General features: G+C 39.0%; 4 protein-coding genes across 5 annotated transcripts; 2 read left to right on the top strand and 2 right to left on the bottom strand.

Moving 5' to 3' along the window:
* Positions 1 to 1,384: 1,384 nt before the first annotated feature.
* On the bottom strand, positions 1,385 to 2,818 carry LOC140840864 (putative disease resistance protein At1g50180). Its single transcript, XM_073208026.1, has one exon. The coding sequence runs from the start codon at positions 2,816 to 2,818 to the stop codon at positions 1,385 to 1,387; it is 1,434 nt and encodes a 477-aa protein (XP_073064127.1).
* Positions 2,819 to 8,834: 6,016 nt separating this feature from the next.
* Positions 8,835 to 9,747, top strand: LOC140840863 (uncharacterized). Its single transcript, XM_073208025.1, has 2 exons — positions 8,835 to 9,195; positions 9,374 to 9,747. Exons 1-2 carry the CDS (start codon positions 8,835 to 8,837, stop codon positions 9,745 to 9,747), a joined length of 735 nt encoding a protein of 244 aa, XP_073064126.1.
* Positions 9,748 to 16,407: 6,660 nt separating this feature from the next.
* LOC140840862 (uncharacterized) lies at positions 16,408 to 16,860 on the top strand. Its single transcript, XM_073208024.1, has one exon. The coding sequence runs from the start codon at positions 16,408 to 16,410 to the stop codon at positions 16,858 to 16,860; it is 453 nt and encodes a 150-aa protein (XP_073064125.1).
* Positions 16,861 to 19,408: 2,548 nt separating this feature from the next.
* LOC140840494 (flavonoid 3',5'-methyltransferase-like) lies at positions 19,409 to 20,861 on the bottom strand. 2 transcript variants are annotated; one of them, XM_073207681.1, is made up of 5 exons: positions 20,775 to 20,861; positions 20,393 to 20,478; positions 20,162 to 20,306; positions 19,914 to 20,045; positions 19,409 to 19,827 (listed from the first exon to the last, which is right to left on the bottom strand). In XM_073207681.1, exons 1-5 carry the CDS (start codon positions 20,823 to 20,825, stop codon positions 19,474 to 19,476), a joined length of 768 nt encoding a protein of 255 aa, XP_073063782.1. In that variant the 5' UTR covers positions 20,826 to 20,861; the 3' UTR covers positions 19,409 to 19,473. The 2 variants fall into 2 exon arrangements, with proteins under 2 accessions (XP_073063782.1, XP_073063784.1); XM_073207683.1 differs by lacking the exon at positions 19,914 to 20,045.
* Between the last annotated feature and the right edge of the window lie 2,792 nt (positions 20,862 to 23,653).

The following is a 23,653-nucleotide window of genomic DNA, read 5'->3' as shown; positions in this document are numbered from 1 at the left end:
ATAATAGATTTTTGAACACTGAAATATAAGGAAGATACATTGTTTCACAACTAGATCAGTTGCTTTAGTTTCCATCCATCCTTCACCCAAATCTCAACTCTGGGGACGTGCGCAAGCTTCCAGTCATGCCCTTCTTTGTGTTTCTGCTCAGCAACTCTCCCATTGAATTTCTCCGACATATTCATCATAAGCGCATACTGAAGATCCCTCAAATGCTCGATGCCCTCCGGCAACTCCTCCATTCGTTTACAATCCCATAAATCCAATCGTACCAGGCGAGGCATGGAATCCTTCTCCACTCTCACACATCTCAACCCTCTTAATTCCCCTAGATACAATCTTTCAAGCTTCTGAAATTTTCTGCTCTTGAAAATCAATTCTTCACCTTCATATGCAAATATAACAATCTGTAGGCATACCAGATTGGGCAAATCTCCAAGGTGTTCTAATGAATCCTCTCTTAGTCTACTCCCCCATAGTCGTAGTACAGCAAGCCCATGAAGCGAATATGCCCACCGAGGAAGCTTCTCCAAACGTCCGTACAGAGAAACTATACGAAGAAATGGCAAAGGTAAAGAAGATAAAGAGTGATCCAAATCAATCACCTCATCCTCGTTAATGGATGAAATGTCAAGCTCCCGCAGGTTGGTAAGATTCACTAGCGACAAGCAAAGATCCCTTCCATCTTCTCTTCTCAGATTTGTGATGCCTAAACTTCGGAGTTGAGTTAGCTTCCCTACTTGTTGCACTATTTTATGCCATCCGCTTCGTCTGCATCTATCCAACGAAGAGTTTGTAAGTCTGTCAAGTAAGATCCTATTTCATATGGCGCCTTACAGCCTTGTACAACAAATGAGGATGGATTTCTGCTGTAGGACGGTCCTACTAGGATATGCCGAAGTTTGCTAAGCTTAAGAATCTCAACGGGGAATTCGGTCACTTGGGTTTGGTAGAGATTTAATGTCTCTAGGTTTTGAAGATTTCCGATTGATTTTGGAATGACAGAGATATTTGTTCCACTTAGGTTGAGATATTTGAGGTGATATAGTTTGAATACATCATTTGGGATGCTATCCTATTGGAGCATTTCTTAGACTCAATACCTTCAATATTCTGCAATGCCTCAAAACCTCATGGAAGACTGATTCTGAATATTCTGAAAACTCCAACCAAAACAAAGAGCGAAGATACTTTACATTGTATGTCCCTTTAGATCTACTATGAATTGCCATGCGTCGGATCTTATCAGGACGCATCACGTCTCCTTCGCTAGTTCCTGTAAACAGATTTTGTTCTCTAGATTTCACAATGATGTATTCTCGTAGAATGTCATGGATACGAAACGATAGTGGGGTTCCATCGAGATATGTTTCTGCTACCCCGATTAGACTTCTGTTTGAAGCTCGTTAAGATAGGTCTCTGCGATTTCTTCCTGTGTCTTTCCATCTTTTGGCTCCACAAAACCTTCTGCTATCCATATACGAATTAACTCCGACTTTCTGAGCAAATCATCTTCTGGAAAGATGCTCCAGTATAGGAAGCATGCTTTGAGATAGTATGGTAAGTCATAATAACTGAGAGACAGTAGTTTGTTCAATCTTTTGAGATAGTCTCCCTGTAATTCAAGACCAATGGTACGCTCAAATATTTTCCAATCTTCAAAATTGTTGTTCTTGGTTGCTAGGAGCCCACCAATCACAACAATTGCAAGCGGCAAGCCCTCGCATCTCTGTAAGATGCTTTTCGAGATTTCGTTTAAATAGGAAGGACATGAGTTTCCTGGAAATGCCTTTCTGTAAAACAATTTTTCTGAATTTTCAGCAGTCAAAGGAGCTAAATTATACAAATGGCCACCGGTCTCGCTACAAGCAGCATTGCCTATGTTGTATAAGCGAGTCGTGATGATGATGCGGCCACGAGCATTATTTCTTGGAAATGAATACTTGATGGATTCCCATACATCGACTTTCCAAACATCATCTAGGACAATCATGTAAGTTTTATCCTTGAGAAACTTATAAACATATTCTTTCATTCCGTCGCCATTCATTGCTTCCAGATTTTCCGGTGGTTGTAGCTTGACTTCACTAGCAAGCTGGTTAATCATGTCTCGCAAAAGACGATCTAAGTTGATATTCTCTGAAACAGTAACCCAAACATGGCAATTGAAATTGGCGTTTACTGATGAATCATCATAGATCTTTTTAACAAGGGTTGTTTTCCCCAACCCACCCATGCCAACCACTGAAATGACCATAAGCCCATCATCAGTCTGCTTAAGCCACTCGACCAGCTGTTTCTTTGGTTCTTCAATTCCCACAACCTCCTCTTCTTCCAATAGAAGCGCATCACCTCGTGTGTCATACGTTTTACTGCTACTGCTTGACTCTTGATTCTTGAAACCATAAATGTCTTTGAATCTCAGTTGAGTCTTGGCAACATTTTCCATTCTAAACTTGATTTTTCGGAATTCAGATGCAATTCGATGGCGAAGTATCACTTTTTTTACCGAGGCATACATTTTTTTGACGTATCTTTTGTATCCATCTGCATCACAATGTAAATGGGCTAGTTTGAGCATGTATCTTTCGAGGACATCTTCAGTGTCGTAAGTGATCTCGCGCACTTTCTTGACCCATTCTTTGAGTTGTGGATCAGTTTCTTCTTTCTCGTCAGCAGCTCGAAGGAATGCCCTCATCTGTCCCAATTCATCTCGAATATACACGGCATTGTCTCCGATCCCTCCAAGCAATTCTTGCTCCTGTTGGAGGAAGAGAGTAAGCCGATTGAAGAGAAACAATGCCGCACTCTCTGCCATTTTTATTCATTCAACTCCTCGTACATATGTACATTGTTGTTGTGCTGCAAGATACAAAGATTAAATGGCGCTGCTGTCAAATTATTTAATCGTTTTGGTCAAGGTTTTCACATCGAGATTTTAATCAAAATATGATACCACACAGCATAACAATTCAATATTCTGCCGAGAAATTAAGTTGCTAGCTTATTATATAAATTTTAATTAAATTTGTTTTATATTTCTACTATTTACAAATTTTTAAGATTTTAATTTAATTAAAAAATGCTTAATGATGTTATTCTTCTTTTGTTAAATTAGTTTTACATCAATAAAAAATCATCAGAATCAAAATATTGTTGAAACATTGGCAACATCATGTTTAAAACTGAAATAATACCAGAAAATTTTGATTTAATAAGAATATAATGAGGAATTTTAGAGTTGAGATTGGGTTTATCACATAAATAAAAGAGTGGCCAACATGTACATTCAGCCAGCATTTTGTCAAATAACTAATTCCAGCCACCCCCCATCACCTCTTCCTCCTATACTCCACATCTTTACAAAATTTGCACAAAAATAATGAAAATCTTTTCTCCCCAAATCCCTTTGCTTCTGATCTTGATCATACTCACTGTGGGTTCGATTCGAGTAGTCGAGATATCAACAAAGTATTCGATCAATCAAAGGCCATATCCACATTCCAATCTAAATCTTCTTCGTGCATATATATATATATATATATATATATATATATATATATATATATATATATAGCACAACAAATTAGAATATGATAGGCTAAGATTTTTAGGATATAATACAAATTGACACAATTAGGGTGCATAAATTAAACTACAAATAATGAACTGATCAGTTCCTACGATCAAATGAAGGTAACTTTTCAGTGGTGGAGTAGAGGACTCACCTGATGCAGTTGTCTGTGTGAAAAAATTGAAGATCGAATTCTACAAAGAAATTAGCCATGAATTAAGAGGAAAATGGTTTGCAAAAGAATCAAACATTATATATATATATATATATATATATATATATATATATATATATATATATAAAAGAGAATTATACCTCAAATTATGAGATCCATTGTTGTTATTGTTTCTTTCTTGGAAAATAAAATTGTGTGTTAGGAGAAGAGGGCAAGGATTATAAGAAGAAAAGAGACCTCAACATTAAGCTAGCTGGAGGATCGGAGTTGACCATCCTTTCAAGTCTTTTTTTAAGTTTGGAATTGTTATCGTGGAAATTTCCTAATTTTAAATTTGACTAATTATATCAGCACAAATATATATATCAGCACAAATATGTTTGATTTATCAAATGTACTTGAATCTAATACTCCTAGAGAAATTCTGAAGAGAACATTAGGGAGAAGAGTGATCGATATATGGAGGCTAAAACCCGGAGCACAAGCCCGTAACAAACAAGAAATGATTTAAGAAAATATATTATAATTATGGCTAGATTAATGTGTGTATATATATAATATACACACACAAAAGGCCCTAAAAAACAAGAAATGATTTAAGTGTTGAAAATGTAATAAATCTTTGTGTTGAAAATTATAATGTTTAATGTTGAAAATTAGGTAAAATTTGGTGTAGAATATTGAAAATTAGTGTGTGATGATGTTTGTAATGATGAATTTATTTTTTGATTATTTGTAAAGAAATTCTATAAGTAGGCTCACCATTTGTGAAGAAATTCGCAATTGAGTTGAGAGAAAAATATTATAAAGTGTGTAGTTTGATAATTTTGAAAGTTTGAGATTTTTACTTTTTACCATAAATTTTTACTTTTTCATAATACGTTATCAGCACGAAGCTCTAAAAGTCCTCCATATTTTTCCAAGCTCCAAAACCATAGACAAGGTTACATTGGGAGAAAAGGCAATAGTAGGACCCGAGCTCGTACAGATAACCATAGACAAGGTTATAGTCATCCGAGAGAAACTCAAGGCAGCTCAAGACCGACAGAAAAGTTGGGCAGATCTGAAAAGAAGGCCAGTGGAATTCAACGTTGGCCAGAAGGCCTACGTAAAAGTATCGCCTATGAAAGTAGTTGTCCGATTCAACAAAGTTGGGAAGCTGAACCCCCGTTATGTAGGACCCTTCGAAATTCTGGAAAAGGTGGGTACATTGGCATACAGATTGGCACTGCCGCCAAACATGTCAAGAATTCATAATGTTTTCCATGTGTCCCAACTACGGAAATACATCTCGGATCCAAGCCACGTGTTGGAAGTAGAACCGCTCATGATCGAAAGTAACTTGGGAGAAGAGCTGAAGTACGAAGAAGTCCCCATCAGAATCGTGGACACCAAGGACCAAGTACTAAGGCGACGAATCATTCCACACGTCAAGGTGCAATGGTCTAACCACACTGAAAGAGAAGCCACGTAGGAGCTAGAAGAAAGAATAAGGAACTAATACCCTTACCTTTTCATAGACCAAGCCAACCCAAGTTTCGAGGACGAAACTTCCCATAAGGAGGGAGGGATGTAAAATCCAGGATTTTAGATTTTATAATGATAATATTTTGTACCAAGATTTGCAAGATTTTCGAAAATGGAATGGATAATTTTATCTTGAGCATTATTTGGAACTCAAGAATTTAAATAATATCGTGTATATTTTTCGGAATTTGAGATATGCAGAATTATACCGGATATAGATATAAGATTTGATAAACCTGGATAAAAATTTAAGCAGTAAGATAACTCAATCTTGGATCTCAAATCTTGAAGAAAATATCATGGGATTTTCGAAATATTGGAAGGATTATTATGGATTTTCGAAAATCATTAGATATAGAGAAGTCTACACGATATAAAATACAGGCTTGGGAAAAATTTAAAAGTTTACCTCCCAGGATTTTTAAGAAAAAAATATCAAAATCTTATCTTGGAAAATACCACTAAATTTCGAATTTAGGTAGGGAAATTTTTGGGATTTAAGAAAAATAATTTTATCATATTGGGGAATAAAAAGTCTACCGAATATTGGAAATTAGACTTAAAGTCAAAATTTTTCAGGCTGGACATGGCATAATTTCGAAATTTATCCAAGGGAAGGATATCAAGATTTCGAAATTTATCCAAGGGAAGGATATCAAGATTTCGAAATTTATCATCAAGGATCAGGGATAAATATTTAGATTGAGATTAGATCACGATTCTAGATGAAGATTTGATTCAATTCAAACACGCGGATAAACTCGATCGAGATAGCAGCCAACCCCTATAAATAGGAGGGCCTATAACTCGAAAATTCACACCATTTTCTACAGAAAATTTTCGAGTTCTCCCTCTCTAGTCTCCTTAGGATTTTCGAGAGCCGAGAAGCGCTGCCGCAGTCCAGTCGCCGAAGAGGAATTTTCGAAATTCCAGTACAAGAATCCCTAGGCTTTTTACGTTTTTCCCATCAAGAATTCAAGTAAGTGGGCTTGTTTTAAATGTGTAATTTCGGTGTATGCATTTTCGTTTTTCGAAATTTCGGTCGAGTACAATTCTTCTTCTACCCCCTTCTGGTTATGATTGCTGCATGGGTTTTATGTTGACACTGTAAGGATTCAACTTGATATGGGAGGGAATCCCAACTATGATATGACCCTCATACGGTGGGGATATAACCGATTCGGTCTCGCCTCCTTAAAGGAATAAAAATTAGGGACTGAATTCAGTAAACCATTGAAAGTAGAGGAATCTCAGTGTCAGGTCAAGGATACGAATGTGGTATGAGTCCAAATATGCATGGGGTGTGTGTGTGTGTGTGTATGTATTTCGAAATTTTATATGCATGTTGTTGTGTACTCGAGCGGCCCCCACTTACTGAGTATTTCCCAAAATACTCACCCCTTACAACCTTCCCAGATAAATCTGAAGAACAGGTGGAGGAAGAGGACTCAGAACAATTCTGGGGCTGGTGATCAAATTCGAGAATAGTAGTATTTGGATTTTAAATTATTCGTAATTTTATTTGTAAAACGTTTCCGCATTTGTTTAGTATTTTCGGTTGTAAAGACATTATGTTGAGATTTATGAAAATAAACTGGTTTCGGTTTATACTGTGCTACGAGGCTGGTTGTTTTTTTTCGATTGTGTGATTGATGAACAACGCCGATGTCGACTAACTCCAGTCACGGGCGTTACATTTAAGTGGTATCAGAGCCGTCAGGTTCATAATCCAGGTGGGGAAAGATTTTTTTCGAAAAATACAAAAAAAAAAAACCGAAAAATTTCCGGACGAAATTTTAATCGGGACCGACGCCATTCCCTCCGAAACGGCCCAACGATCGATAGTCAACACCCTAAAGTCGTGAGGTAGGTGTTCAAATCGCGAAAATCCTTCGTTTAGGCCTCCAAAACGTCGTTTTTGCCGTTTTAGGAAAGTTTTGTAACCCTTATAACTTTTCATAGGAAACTACGAATTCGATTCCGTCAACTGTTATGGAATCCTCTCGACACATGCTCCGAATCCATGTGTCTATCTCAAAACTTCCCATTTTTAGAAATTTTCGAAAATTTTGAATATTTTCATATATTTGACTCTATATAACCTTGAAATTTTTATTATGTCCTATTTATGATGTTCTGAGCATTTCCTTTTTATTTTTTTAGGAAATGGCTCGTTTTCGTGTCACTGCTCGTAAGAAAGTAGCCCTGATTACCCATAGGGAGACTATTCAGTTGGATTACCACCAGCATTGCACTCGCGCTCAGGCTGTTATACGGCTAAAGGAATTGGCTATAGGACACCAGGATAGGACTATCAGGAGGTTGAGAGCTAGTAATCTTGAGAGGAGGCAACAAGTGGAGAATCTGACTACCAAGCTGATGGCAGCGGAAAAGAGGATCGATGAAGTCTTTGAAATGTTCGAGCTCGTTAAAGAACATAACTGCAAACTACGAGAGTCATTACAAATAACGATGGGTCAAGCCAAGCAAGCTAAGGAGGAATTGGATAGACGCAACATAGAACTGTCTGAAGCCCGTCAAGCACGGCTGATGGATGAGAAAAAAATTGAAGAATTCTGGAATGTGATCATGCAATTATCTGAGAATAACCAAAGGCTATCCAAGGAGGTAGACGAAAGGAAAGCAAAGGAGAAGGAGCTCATCCAGAAGAATGAAGCAAACTGCGCACATGCAAGAAATGAATTGAATGACGCGATAGGAAAGATTCTGACCCACAGAGAAGAGATTGCTGAGTTGGAATCGGAAAATCAGAGTCTTCAGATGCAGCTTGCAGAGTTCTTAGACCCAGAGATGCCTGAGGATCCCGAGGAGGAAGAAGCCCCACCTGACGTGGCCGTGGGGAATGGAGAGATAGCGGATTAGAGCGTTTTAGTGAACTATTCTTAGTAGTTTATTCCAATTGTTGCTATGTTTTCTTTCCTTCAGTACATTTATCTATTTCATTTAGATTGGTCATGTTCATTTATTTCGTTTAGATTGGTCTTGTTCATTTATTTTTCCTGTTTGAGAAATCAATAAAATATTTTATTTGTTCCATTGATTTCAATTTACTTCTGCACAATCTATTGCATGAATCCTACTCGTACTACAAATTCATAGAACTTGCAATTGTAGGAAATGGCCGGAAGACCCCCACGAAACAATCGCAACCTGCGGTACGCTAACAACCACAACGACAATAACAAAAATCCAAATACTGGCGGAAATCCACCTCCCAGAGTGGGCTTAAGCCAAGCTGATCTCATGGCCATAGCAACCATAGTGGCCACAACACTGCAAGGGTTGGGAAACCCAAATGCCAATCAACCACCTCCACCACCACCACCGAATGGAGTCAAATTTCATTACGAGTCCCTTCGTAAGAACAGATGTCCGATATTCAGAGGGGACGCCGATCCTGAAGTTGGCCAGAGTTGGCTAAAGAGTGTCGAGACTCAGTTGAGGCTATTGGAAGTTCCCGAGGCACTCAAAGTGAATGTGATCGTGCCTTTTCTGGAAGACAAAGCAGCTAAGTAGTGGGAAGCAGTCTCGCCATCCATGATCGCTACAGGACCAGTCACATGGCAGAACTTCCGAGAAACATTTCTGAAACAGTACTATCCACCGGAAGTCAGATTGCAGAAGTTGAGTGAATTTGAAAATCTCACTCAAGCCCCAGACATGTCAGTTGTGGAATACACCTCCCATTTTAATGCACTTGGGTCTTATGCTCCGGCCATCATGGCGGACGAAGTTTTGAAGCTGAACCGCTTCAAGAGAGGATTAAACAGTAGAATCCAGTCAGCCTTAGCAGTTTATCAGCCCACCAATTTTGTAGATCTTATGGGCGCAGCTATCCGAGCTGAAACTGACATCCGCCGCAGGGAAGGAGAGAATAAGAACAAGCGACCTCATGCCGGTCAGTCTTCTCAGGGCGGTCAGAAGTTCAGAAAGCCAAACCAATCAGGCGGACCTTCCTCAGGGGCAAACCTCGGCGGCCAACCATCAAGGACCCAAGCCATGCCTGAAGTGCGGTTTCAGACACCCAGGGGAATGTCAAAGAGCCAGTGGTGCGTGCTTCGGATGTGGAAAAGCAGGGCACAGGATCGCGGATTGTCCTACGGCCGCCAACCAAGCAGCTGGGCCCAACAAGGGAACTGGGCCGAATGTGGGGGCTAACCCCAACAAACCAAAGGAGAACAAGCCTAATGCTAGGGTGTTCGCTATGAACCAAGAAGAGGCGGACGACGCCAATGAAGTCGTATCAGGTACCATCTTACTTCAAAAAGTACATGCTTATGCATTGTTTGATTGTGGTGCTACACACTCTTTTGTGTCTAAGAGATTTGCTAAGAAATTAGGACTTAAGCCTGAATCTCTAGCTGAACCTTTTCGGAAAGCCACACCTACGAGTAAAACCATAGAAACTCATGAAATTCACAAGGATTGTAAGATCGGTATAGCTAATTAGACTTTCAGTGCCGACTTGATACAATTGGTTATGGTCGATTTCGACATCATTCTAGGGATGGATTGGTTAGCCAAAAACAATGCAATAGTGGACTGTAAAGGGAAAAGAGTTAAGCTAGAACCCTAAATCAGAAAGAGATCGTGTATCATGATAAATCCAAGGAACGAAAAATCACTCCTTTCCGCTTCCCAGGCATGGAAGGCCATGAAATCCGGAGAAGACATCTACCTAGCAATGATCAACGAAGTGCAAGGAGAAGTCGAACTGAGGATAGAAGACATCCCAATAGTATGTGAGTTCCCGGATGTTTTCCCAGAAGAACTCCCATGGACAGTTCCGGACCGCAAATTTGAATTCGAAATTAATTTGGTTCCTGGTGCAGCACCAATCTCTAAAGCACCTTACAGGATGGTGTCAGCTGAACTCAAGGAGCTAAAGGAGCAACTCCAAGAATTGCTGGACAAAAAGCAAATTCGACCTAGTGTGTCCCCATGGGGAGCACCAGTACTCTTTGTGAAGAAAAAATATGGGAGTATGAGATTGTGCATCGACTATAGGGAACTGAACAAGATCATTATCAAGAACAAGTACCCTCTTCCCAGGATAGACGATCTATTTGATCAGCTCAAGGGAGCCGCAGTCTTTTCTGAATTGGATCTGAGGACTGGATACCACCAACTGAAGTTCAGGGCTGAAGATATCTCCAAAACAGCTTTTCGGACAAGATATGGGCATTATGAGTTCACAGTGATGCCTTTTGGGTTGAACAATGCACCTGCAGCCTTTATGGACCTAATGAACAGAGTGTTCAAACCATTTCTGGACCGGTTCGTAGTGGTATTTATTGATGACATCCTCATTTATTCTCCCAACGAGGAAGAACATGAAGAACACATCTGCCTTGCACTACTGACACTGAGGGAGAAAGAGCTATATTCTAAGTTTAAGAAATGTGAGTTCTGGCTTAAGAGTGTATCCTTTTTAGGACATGTGATCTCGGAAGCAGGAGTATTAGTGGATCCCAAGAAAGTTGAGGCAATTACAGAGTGGTCAAAACCTAAGAACGCCACAGACATCAGGAGCTTTCTTGGACTGGCAGGTTATTACAGGAAGTTCGTCGAAGGTTTTTCTTCCATAGCTATACCACTGACTAAGCTCACTCAGAAGAATTCCAAGTTCATCTGGGACGAAGGTTGCGAGAAAAGTTTTCAGACATTGAAAGAAAAACTTGCATCCACGCCAGTGCTAATCTTACCTACTGAAGATAAGGAATTCACCATCTACAGTGACGCATCTAAGGAAGGTCTGGGATGCGTACTCATGCAAGAGGGAAGAGTGATCGCCTATGCTTCAAGGCAGTTGAAACCGCACGAAAAGAACTACCCTACGCACGATCTTGAGTTAGCAGCAGTTGTCTTTGCCTTAAAAATTTGGAGACACTACCTCTATGGCGCCAAGTGTGAAATTTTCACATATCACCAAAGCCTCAAGTACTTATTCACCCAAAAAGAACTAAACATGAGGCAAAGGCGATGGATCGAACTACTGAAGGATTACGACTTGACTATAAGTTACCATCCAGGTAAAGCGAACAAAGTGGCCAATGCTCTGAGTCAGAAAAATGGAGGTAAGATCACTCTAGCTTCACTCTCCGCCCAGCCATGTCTGCAGGAGACCGTCAAGTTAAATCAGGACCGAGACCGCGAGATGAAGAAACTTAAGGAACAAGTCGAAAGCGGGAAGTCTCAAGATCTACAAATTGATGAAAAGGGAGTCCTGTGGATGAATGGACGACTGTGCGTACCGGACAACGATAACCTTCGCCATGAAATACTATCAGAAGCACACAAGTCCAAGTTTTCAGTCCATCCAGGGAGTACAAAAATGTACCGAGACCTTAAAAGGAATTTTTGGTGGAACGGAATGAAAAGAGATGTGGCAGTATTCGTCTCTAAGTGTCAGGTTTGTCAACAGGTCAAAGCAGAGCACCAGCGACCCGGAGGATTATTGCAACCGTTGGAGATACCTGAGTGAAAGTGGGACCATATCTCCATGGACTTTGTGGTAGGATTACCAAAGTCATGGCAAGGTCAGGACGGAATATGTGTAATTGTAGATAGACTTACAAAATCTGCACACTTCCTACCTGTAGTGACCCGTTCCAGAATCACCTACTAGGCAAGAACTAAGCATGCAATTAACCTAATTAACAATAATCAGAGATAACAGCGGAAATAGTCAACAAAAATAATGGTTATACAACCCAATCGAAGTCTAGAATAACTCAAAATAAAAATACCCAATACAACCATATCGAATCAAAACAATACCGATAAACTAAACCAACCAGCTACTCAACGTCCTCCTCCTGCTCCTCCTGAGCTGTCCAACCTGAGGCCTGCCCCGTGGGAATGGGGTGTCCAAGAATAAACAAAACCGAGGACGTGAGCGATAAGAACGCCCAGTACAAAAGTATGAGTATACAGACCTATATGAAATGCACATGCTATGATCATGATACCGGGGTAGTCAAGAAACAGGAGTCACAAAAGGATCTCAACAATGCTCAGTCTAGAGGCGCCAAGTGGATAGTGCCGCGCGGTACACCTCTGGGTCACTGCATCCACTACAAGACAGACGTGGACCTAAAATGTCCCGGACCACCGAAGCCCTCCCGACCCGTCGGCCACTGTGTACTCTCGGTGTCCATGCGTCCACAAGACAGGGCTGAGCGGCCCCAAGATATAGCTTATCTCGAAAGAGATACAGCTCAACAGTAAAGGCTATCTCGAAGAAGATACGGCTCAACATGAAATGCAACGTGCAGTAATAAACGTGACATAATAGCATGCATCATATGACATATATCAATGCACCACATAATCATGCAACACATATAAGAATGTATACTCAACCAGGATATCTCGGATAGTACTTTCGTACCTCTATCACAGCAAGCCTAGCCTTACGCAACACCGCTAATCAGGTCTAGAACAAGCCTACGCATCAAAAGCATACTCAATCAATACTACCATGCTCGACTAGCAAAACCAGTACTCCCTAGTACTACCAAGGGTTTAGGGTTTACCTTCGTCCGTCGACAGCCCTTTGATGTCGATTGCCTCGTAACTCAGGCGCCGCTACGCTACTACTCCTGGCAGCTCTTGGCTATCGCTCGACCAACAACTAACCCTAGAAACCTTCCAAACTCTCCAAAATGAGAGAAAACTCAAGAAATTGGCAAGTCACAAATGAGAAATCCGAGCACTATTTATAGGCCATGTTCGGATCCTCCGAACAACACTTCGGAACGTCCGAACACTACGTGTCCATTGGCTCTTGACAGCTCATGATCGGATCCTCCGAACGCACTTCGGACCTTCCGAACTCTTCGGTGCTTCCGAACCATCTTCGGTCCGTCCGATCATGACTCGGTCAAAATTACACCTTAAACCTTCTTAATCACCATTACTCCGTTAATTACCCAATTTGGAATTCGGGCTACTACATTCTCCCCCCCTTAAAAAGATTTCGTCCTCGAAATCTAGGCAAGAGAATAAAACACCATTGTAATACACTGCAAATATTCTTCATTACAACTGTATAACAGTTACATCCCAGGCTGATCCTGGTTCAGCGCAAAAACCTGACCTTGGGCACGAGGTCGAAGATTCGAACTACCCACTGCCTGACCCTGTCTCCTCTGCTGAACAGTCGTCTGGGATCCAGAACCAGATCCTGCTCCACCTCGCAGCTGATGACAATTCTTCTTGAGATGACCCATCTCTCCGCACTGAAAACAAGCTCCTACTGCTAATCGGCATTGCTCCGATGGATGGTTCTTCCCACAATGCGCACAAGAATCCTTCTTCTCACCAAAGCGAACAACACCGCTAGACCTTGATCCAGATCCAGAAGAAGAAGAACCAGATTTCTTGAAAGACTGAGGTCGAGGGCTCAAAACACTCGGAGGTCTAGAAGAAAGAATAGCCCTACCACGCTGGACACTGATCTCTGCTTGACGACACCGGTTCACTAACCCATCATAAGAAGTAGGATTATCACAGACAGTGACTCGATCAAAGATCTCCTGGTTAAGGCCCTGAAGGAAATGATCGTACTTGGCTTCAGAACTGCCACTGATATGAGGAGCGAAGGGTAACAACTCGAAGAATTTCTGCTGATACTCATCAACAGACATACTCCCCTGCTTAAGGTTCAGGAGCTCAATCGTCTTGGCCTGGCGAAGGGCTGGAGGAAAGTACAGCTGCATAAACGCTGCACGGAAATCGACCCAAGTCGCTCTACCCTGCGACTGAACTATCGGCGCAGAAGTTGATCGCCACCACCTGCGAGCACGGCCCTCGAGAAGAAAACTAAGGGTCTCCATCTTCTGCTCATCGGTGCACTGGAATGCGCGGAAACAACTCTCCATCCGCTCTAACCAATCCTCCGCATCATCGGGAGTCTCACCGCCAACTAAAGGCTTAGGCCCCATCTGCATGAAACGATGCATATCGAAACGCCTAGGACCATCCCGACGATGACGATGCTCACGATGACGTCTATGATCGTCCTGGTCACCCCATCGACCTACACTCCCCTGACTACTCCCGTCACCAAAGTGGTCAGCCATTGCTACAACATAGAATGGGGAAACTAGTAAATTGGTCAACGGAAATCCCAAAACAGAAATCTATATCCCAAAATCGTACGCATGCTCTGATACCATAAATGTAGTGACCCGTTCCAGAATCACCTACTAGGCAAGAACTAAGCATGCAATTAACCTAATTAACAATAATCAGAGATAACAGCGGAAATAGTCAACAAAAATAATGGTTATACAACCCAATCGAAGTCTAGAATAACTCAAAATAAAAATACCCAATACAACCATATCGAATCAAAACAATACCGATAAACTAAACCAACCAGCTACTCAACGTCCTCCTCCTGCTCCTCCTGAGCTGTCCAACCTGAGGCCTGCCCCGTGGGAATGGGGTGTCCAAGAATAAACAAAACCGAGGACGTGAGCGATAAGAACGCCCAGTACAAAAGTATGAGTATACAGACCTATATGAAATGCACATGCTATGATCATGATACCGGGGTAGTCAAGAAACAGGAGTCACAAAAGGATCTCAACAATGCTCAGTCTAGAGGCGCCAAGTGGATAGTGCCGCGCGGTACACCTCTGGGTCACTGCATCCACTACAAGACAGACGTGGACCTAAAATGTCCCGGACCACCGAAGCCCTCCCGACCCGTCGGCCACTGTGTACTCTCGGTGTCCATGCGTCCACAAGACAGGGCTGAGCGGCCCCAAGATATAGCTTATCTCGAAAGAGATACAGCTCAACAGTAAAGGCTATCTCGAAGAAGATACGGCTCAACATGAAATGCAACGTGCAGTAATAAACGTGACATAATAGCATGCATCATATGACATATATCAATGCACCACATAATCATGCAACACATATAAGAATGTATACTCAACCAGGATATCTCGGATAGTACTTTCGTACCTCTATCACAGCAAGCCTAGCCTTACGCAACACCGCTAATCAGGTCTAGAACAAGCCTACGCATCAAAAGCATACTCAATCAATACTACCATGCTCGACTAGCAAAACCAGTACTCCCTAGTACTACCAAGGGTTTAGGGTTTACCTTCGTCCGTCGACAGCCCTTTGATGTCGATTGCCTCGTAACTCAGGCGCCGCTACGCTACTACTCCTGGCAGCTCTTGGCTATCGCTCGACCAACAACTAACCCTAGAAACCTTCCAAACTCTCCAAAATGAGAGAAAACTCAAGAAATTGGCAAGTCACAAATGAGAAATCCGAGCACTATTTATAGGCCATGTTCGGATCCTCCGAACAACACTTCGGAACGTCCGAACACTACGTGTCCATTGGCTCTTGACAGCTCATGATCGGATCCTCCGAACGCACTTCGGACCTTCCGAACTCTTCGGTGCTTCCGAACCATCTTCGGTCCGTCCGATCATGACTCGGTCAAAATTACACCTTAAACCTTCTTAATCACCATTACTCCGTTAATTACCCAATTTGGAATTCGGGCTACTACACTACCCGTCCGAATGAACTATAATCTGGACAAGCTGGCTACACTGTACATGGACAATGTGGTACAACCTCATGGGGTACCAGTGAGCATCCTATCTGACAGAGATCCGAGGTTCGTCTCACATTTTTGGAAGAGCTTCCAAGAGGCCATGGGAACGAAAGTCACTCTTAGTACGGCCTACCACCCTCAAACCGATGTCCAAACTGAGAGAACAATTCAAACCTTGGAAGACATGCTGCGAGCGTGCGCCATAAAATTCAGTAGCAATTGGAGCAATCATCTGCATTGATCGAGTTTGCGTATAATAACAGCTATCACAGCAGTATTGAGATAGCTCCATATGAAGCTCTGTATGGAAGGAAATGTCGGTCACCCTTATATTGGGATGAAGTGGGAGAAAAGGAAATAGTAGGACCCGAGCTCGTATAGATAACCATAGACAAGGTTACAATCATCCGAGAGAAACTCAAGGCAGCTCAAGACCGACAGAAAAGTTGGGCAGATCTGAAAAGAAGGCCAGTGGAATTCAACGTTGGCGAGAAGGCCTATGTAAAAGTCTCGCCTATGAAAGGAGTTGTCCGATTCAGCAAAGCTGGGAAGCTGAACCCCCGTTATGTAGGACCCTTCGAAATTCTGGAAAAGGTGGGTACACTGGCATACAGATTGGCACTGCCGCCAAATATGTCAAGAATTCATAATGTTTTCCACGTGTCCCATCTACGGAAATACATCTCGGATCCAAGCCACGTGTTGGAAGTAGAACCGCTCATGATCGAAAGTAACTTGGGAGAAGAGCTGAAGTACGAAGAAGTCCCCATCAGAATCGTGGACACCAAGGACCAAGTACTAAGGCGACGAATCATTCCATACGTCAAGGTGCAATGGTCTAACCACACTGAAAGAGAAGCCACATGGGAGCTAGAAGAAAGAATAAGGAACCAATACCCTTACCTTTTCATAGACCAAGCCAACCCAAGTTTCGAGGACGAAACTTCCCATAAGGAGGGAGAGATGTAAAATCCAGGATTTTAGATTTTATCATGATAATATTTTGTACCAAGATTTGCAAGATTTTCGAAAATGGAATGGATAATTTTATCTTGAGCATTATTTGGAACTCAAGAATTTAAATAATATCGTGTATATTTTTCGGAATTTGAGATATGCAGAATTATAACGAATATAGATCTAAGATTTGATATACCTGGATAAAGATTTAAGCAGGAAGATAACTCAATCTTGGATCTCAAATCTTGAAGAAAATATCATGGGATTTTCGAAATATTGGAAGGATTATTATGGATTTTTGAAAATCATTAGATATAGAGAAGTCTACACGATATAAAATACAGACTTGGGAAAAATTTAAAAGTTTACCTACCAGGATTTTTAAGAAAAAAATATCAAAATCTTATCTTGGAAAATACCACTAAATTTCGAATTTAGGTAGGGAAATTTTTGGGATTTAAGAAAAATAATTTTATCATATTGGGGAATAAAAAGTCTACCGAATATTAGAAATTAGACTCAAAGTCAAAATTTTTCAGGCTGGACATGGCATATTTTCGAAATTTATCCAAGGGAAGGATATCAAGATTTCGAAATTTATCATCAAGGATCGGGGATAAATATTTAGATTTAGATTAGATCACGATTCTAGATGAAGATTTGATTTAATTCAAACACGCGGATAAACTCGATCGAGATAGCAGCCAACCCCTATAAATAGGAGGGCCTATAACTCGAAAATTCACACCATTTTCTACAGAAAATTTTCGAGTTCTCCCTCTCTAGTCTCCTTAGGATTTTCGAGAGCCGCGAAGCGCTGTCGCAGTCCAGTCGTCGAAGAGGAATTTTCGAAATTCCAGTACAAGAATCCCTAGGCTTTTTACGTTTTTCCCATCAAGAATTCAAGTAAGTGGGCTTGTTTTAAATGTTTAATTTCGATGTATGCATTTTCGTTTTTCGAAATTTCGATCGAGTACAATTCTTCTTCTACCCCCTTCTGGTTATGATTGCTGCATGGGTTTTATGTTGACACTGTAAGGATTCAACTTGATATGGGAGGGAATCCCAACTATGATATGACCCTCATACGGTGGGGATATAACCGATTCGGCCTCGCCCCCGTAGAGGAATAAAAATTAGGGACTGAATTCAGTAAACCATTGAAAGTAGAGGAATCTCAGTGTCAGGTCAAGGATACGAATGTGATATGAGTCAAAATTTGCATGGTGTGTGTGTGTGTGTATTTCGAAATTTTATATGCATATTGTTGTGTACTCGAACGGCCCCCACTTGCTGAGTATTTCTCAAAATACTCACCCATTACAACCTTCCCAGATAAATCTGAAGAACAGGTGGAGGAAGAGGAATCAGAACAATTCTGGGGTTGGTGATCAAATTCGAGAATAGTAATATCAGGATTTTAAATTATTCGTAATTTTATTTGTAAAACGTTTCCGCATTTGTTTAGCATTTTCGGTTGTAAAGACAATATGTTGAGATTTATGAAAATAAACTGGTTTCGGTTTATACTGTGCTACAAGGCTGGTTGTTTTTTTCGATTGTATGATTGATGAACAACGCCGATGTCGACTAACCCCGGTCGCGGGGTGTGACAAACGGTAAAAAAACGGCTAGTTTTTGCTCTATAAATATGATATCACAAACACATTCAATCACTCCAACTTTCTCTTCTTCTATAAAAATTATTCTTCATCAAATTTTTGAAGAAAAAAGAAGATGGCTTTCTCAAGGTTATTTTTAATTATTTTGGTTATCATACTCATGAGTCTTGTATTTATTGGAGAATATCATCATCGTGTGTTTTTTTTATTTTGAATGCTTGTACTTTTTGTTTATCCATTACTTTATATTGTAATATTAATTAACTAATAAAATGCATCGTAATTTTTTTTAGTACCACCATGATAAACTTGTCAAAGCTTGAATTCATTGCTCTTGATATTACGGGGAAAAATTATATACCATGGACCCTTGATGTAGAAATGCATCTTGAGTCATTGGATCTAAATGAGACCATAAAAGAAAATGGCATATCCACATCACAAGAAAAGGCAAAAGTCATGATATTTTTGCATCGACATCTCGACGAAGGATTAAAATGTGAATATCTAATTGAAAAAGATCTCATGACTTTGTGGAAAGGATTAAAAGAAAGATTTGAACATATAAGGGAAGTTATATTTCCGACCACCCGGGATGAATGAAATACGCTGAGATTCCAAGATTTTAAGAAAGCTAGTGATTCCAAGGTTTTTATATGAATTTTGACTTTCACAATATGAATAATGCCGCATGTTGGAATTATAAAGATTAATACACTAAATCGTGTAATTAAATAATTTTATTTTCATTTGAAGTTGATTTGTTTCATTCTGAACTTGTTCATGATCAGATAAAAATATCATGCTGCTGATACAAATTAAACAAGAAATTATTAAAGAAAATAGATTAAAATTTTGGCTAGATTTTTAATAATTAATACAATTTAATTTGTTTATTGAATCACACCTGAATAATTTTTTTCTAAAGTAAAAAAAAAAAAAAAAAAGAAGCCATTTTAGAACTAGCTAGCTAGTTTATTTAAAAAAAATCATTTTTAGTCTATGTGAGACGCCTGCAAAGAGTAAGTCCATCTCCAATAGAGATAAGAGCCAATTCAATACGAGAATCCTTAGCCAAGAAATCATTAAACTCTAACACCGGTTGTCTGCATGCCCTCGTATAATCCACTATTCCATCCAACATTTCTTCGGATCCCACGAGTTCTTGCCTCCAAGACCTCAAATGATTCTCCATTTCTTCGTCATCGGAGAACGCCACGGTTCCGCTCCACAGGGTGTTGTCGTAAGCTATAATTCCTCCAACCTTGATCAATTTCAATAATTCCTCGTGATAGTTTCTGTAGTTAACTTTGTCAGCATCGACAAATGCAAAATCAAAGGTCTCATTCTCACCCTGCATGCATATTCAATTTCAGTTTTAATAAATACAAAAAAAATTAGTGTATAAATATTTTAAATGAAACCAAATTATTTTTTTACATTAGCAACAAGTTGCCTGAGAACAATGTCGGCTTCAGATTCGAAGTACTGGATTTTGTGTTCCATGTTTGCCTTTTGGATAAATGGCAATCCGGTCTCAAAGGCTTCGCTGTCTATGTCAATTGCTACTATCTAAAAACAAGAATACATAGTAATAAATATTAGTAAATCTTCAGAATATTCATGTTTGATAAACAAGAAATACAATATAGAGATCAGCTCAAAAAAAAAAAATTTAAATTACGCACTTTTCCATCGTCGGGAAGGGCTAGAGCAGACGATAGAAGCGAGTAGCCGGTAAAAACACCGATTTCGATAGTCTTTTTCGCGTTCATGATTTTCAGCAACATTGATATAAACAATCCCTCGTCTGCCGGTACATTCATCATGCTTCTGCTCAATTTATAACATAATCAATGAATAATTTTTATACATTTTTGGCATATATATTTAATCGAGAAAAAATAATATAATCTTACACGATATTATATTTGTCGAGCGTGGCCATTCTTATTTCTTTGAGTTGTTCATGCTCCCTGGGATATGCACTTGTCTCCAAAATGTACTACAGTTTAAAAAAAAAAAAAAAAAGTAGTGAGTTAATTACTATATATGACTGACATGCAAAAGTAGCATTTGTATCTAAGTTTGAAGAAATTTAAAAAAAAAACTGAAATTTTTACGAGTATTTATCTCTTCGTGTCATCCTGTGAGGTAAAAATCATTCATGATTTCAAACAGAAAATTCTCTTAAATTTTGGAATAAAATCTTTAGAATAAGATAGGTTCTATAAATCAATAGCTGAGAATTATGATTAATTTAATTGTGGGAATGTACTCAATTAGTAAGAGAAATGTAACCTTGGAAAGAGCACGGCTCTGCAGAATGGTTGCCATATAATTTTCTCTCATTGTTTGAATACATATGAGACAAGCATGAGATCCTGAATTATTATTCTTATTATGTGCATGAAACTTCAATTTATAAAGCTCTTAATTGCAAAAAAAAAAAAAAAAAAACAAAACTAGAAATAAATGCACCAAACAACTTTCAACCATCACATTAATTGCATCTTTTGCGTTCATATGAGATAAATGCCAACAACCATCTGCAATTATGGATATGACTGAGTCCACTTTCAATATATAAATATATATATTTTGATACGTTGTTCACTCATCGTGCTCGTCAATAAGATGATATTCATATGTTGAGTGTGATGAAACATATTCGAACCTTACATCTAATAAGTAAGTTTCAACTCATTGGTGGGCACGATAAGTGGCAGCATATCAAAACTAATATATATGTGTGTGTATGACTGGTATATTACCAATATGCAGGGGCGGAGGTACATGGGCTTGTACCCGGGCTTTAGCCCGGGTGGCCCAATTTTTTTTGAAAAAATTTATAGGTAAATTTTGTATAATTTTAGAATAATATGATATTAGCCCGGGTATATAAATTTAAAATATTAAAAATTTTAGAGATTCCCGCCCCTGCCAATATGTATACAGACACACACTTATTTATCATAAATATATACGGATATGTCCAACGTGAGTCGTGTCGTTCCCATACGCAAGCCGAGTCATTTCGCAAAAGCAACGCACAGACACCCTCACGAGCGTCGTCAACTTTGCAAGGAAAATGCATCGGATACCCAGAAGTTATTGAATTTGTTATTATTGTGTGGCTTGTGTTGATCACTAACGCCTTGTATTGTCTGGCGTGTTGTTTGTCAATTATAATATTGTTATATTTATTGATTGTGATATGTCGATCACTTTTGCTGAATGTGTCGTGGTTGGCCCCACACCCAATCAACGGCCAAGATTCTTTCATGGAGGGAAATTTTTAAAAAATATATATATATAAGGGCCAGAACTGCCTGCAGGGGCAGGATGAAATATTCCATGTGTCGTGAAACATACGATAAACCATTTAATGATCCAGCAAACTAGTTGTTAGGTATGGAAGGTGGACAAGGTAGTTGAAATTTTGTGCCAAAAATTGACAATTGAGGCAGCTCAAATTTCTATGTGAAACAATTTCCTCCATGAAAATTGGTGTGCATTTATTTCACACGTAGAGCTCCATAAACTATCTCGGTTTATTCATCCCAAGCTCAAGAGAGCAAATATATATAGAGAAGAAAAATATTGAATGTTTAGTGTTTTCTTGTATGAGTTACATAAATTGTTTTCACATTAATATTCGGGGTCGGGATTGTGAGAGTTTGAGTGTATTGTTAAACACTTGTAATATTTCTTATGTTAAAAAGATTTGCAGTAGGTGCATGGACGTAGTCTATATTGGACGAACCACATATATTTTGTGTTCTAATTGATTTTTTTCGTAAGTTCGTTTTTTGGTACTATATATTATCGTCATGATTATCATTCCTTCTATATAATCCCTATACCAACTCCCATCTAGGGTGGTAATTGTTTTAAAAATATATATCTAGTGATATAATTATGATAACTAAAAGAATTAAATATTGTATAGTTTTTTCATATATATATAAAAAAACATATGTGAACCCCAATTAAGTTATGAGAGAGGACATTCCCCTATGCGGCGCGGACCCAGGATATCGTCTTGTGAGCTAAATTTTATTTGAAAAAAAAATTCCTAAAAAATATGTGGATGAAGATATTTTTTATATTATTTTTATAGTATATATTTACTTTTTAAATAGAATTCATGTTAATATGACATTATATTAATGTATATTTTAAATAATAATAGATCCATTGTTGAAATAGTAAATTTGAGAGAAAATATCTATATTGAAGAAGAATTTAATTAGATTGCTACTACCTATACTATTTTTTTCCATTTCATTGATTTAGTTACAATCAATTATTCATAATAAAATTAATTTAATTAATTATATACAGGTGTTTGAAAAATTAATATTCTTATTTTTATTTTTAATGACGGATAGGTATTTATAAGTTTTGGCAATGCACTTTAAGTCAACTAAAATTCAAAAGTACTAAAAATTTGCAAACGCATTTTTTCAGTAGATCGTGTTCAACAGCCCTCTCGCGTACTTTCAAAAGAGCTGATTTGGGTGTACCAAACTCAGATGACAACTTTCACCGAATATTCAAATGTCTTTTAACATTTATTGAATTTTATTTTCGGTCGTTTAAAAATATCATATTTGTTTTCTTAAAATATGAAAACATTCTATCAATAAATCTGATAATCATATAATGTTCCGAGAATACAAACAAAAACATTGTGGTCGTTGAATGTCAGTGACATAATTTTATTGTTGCATACTATATTTGGTGTTTAGGAAGGTCAGGCCACCAAAACATTGCTAAAAATGTTCTAGCACACACTTAAGAGATATATCATATCTTTTCAGAGTTCATTTGTACGGAACTTACATTCAAAATTGTTTCAAGTTTACATTTTATATCGGTATGAGTTTTGTAACTGATGGAAAGAGTTTTTCAGCTCAGAAATCTTGTAAATTTCTTTTAGAGGTTTTAGCTAAGAGTTTCAGTAAGCAATGTATATGTCCTACTTATGTGAATGTTTCTTTTAGTGAAAACCTTCAGGAAACAGAATAAAGGGATGCATAGAGGGATTCAGCCTTTGAACTTTAAGGAACAACTCTTGTGTGATTTGTTTTATGTTACAATTTATTTTGTCATACCCCTTTTAAAACTGTTGTTAAAGCCCCTGTTTAACGACGATTTTTTCATGATTTCGTCGC

Source organism: Primulina eburnea, chromosome 9 (genome assembly GCF_022965805.1).
Source record: "Primulina eburnea isolate SZY01 chromosome 9, ASM2296580v1, whole genome shotgun sequence".
NCBI lineage: Eukaryota > Viridiplantae > Streptophyta > Magnoliopsida > Lamiales > Gesneriaceae > Primulina > Primulina eburnea.
The sequence above is the reverse complement of the archived record's forward strand: the minus strand, read 5'-3'. Positions and strand labels throughout refer to the sequence as shown.

Coding starts and splice junctions, on each gene's coding strand:
- LOC140840864 (XM_073208026.1), bottom strand. CDS start 2,818: ATGGCAGAGAGTGCGGCATTGTTTCTCTTCAATCGGCTTACTCTCTTC.
- LOC140840863 (XM_073208025.1), top strand. CDS start 8,835: ATGATCGCTACAGGACCAGTCACATGGCAGAACTTCCGAGAAACATTT. Junction 9,196..9,373: donor GAACAAGCGACCTCATGCCG/GTCAGTCTTCTC, acceptor GTGGAAAAGCAG/GGCACAGGATCGCGGATTGT.
- LOC140840862 (XM_073208024.1), top strand. CDS start 16,408: ATGAAAGGAGTTGTCCGATTCAGCAAAGCTGGGAAGCTGAACCCCCGT.
- LOC140840494 (XM_073207681.1), bottom strand. CDS start 20,825: ATGAGAGAAAATTATATGGCAACCATTCTGCAGAGCCGTGCTCTTTCC. Junction 20,307..20,392: donor CTCGACAAATATAATATCGT/GTAAGATTATAT, acceptor TAAATTGAGCAG/AAGCATGATGAATGTACCGG. Junction 19,828..19,913: donor TCAGGCAACTTGTTGCTAAT/GTAAAAAAATAA, acceptor ATATGCATGCAG/GGTGAGAATGAGACCTTTGA.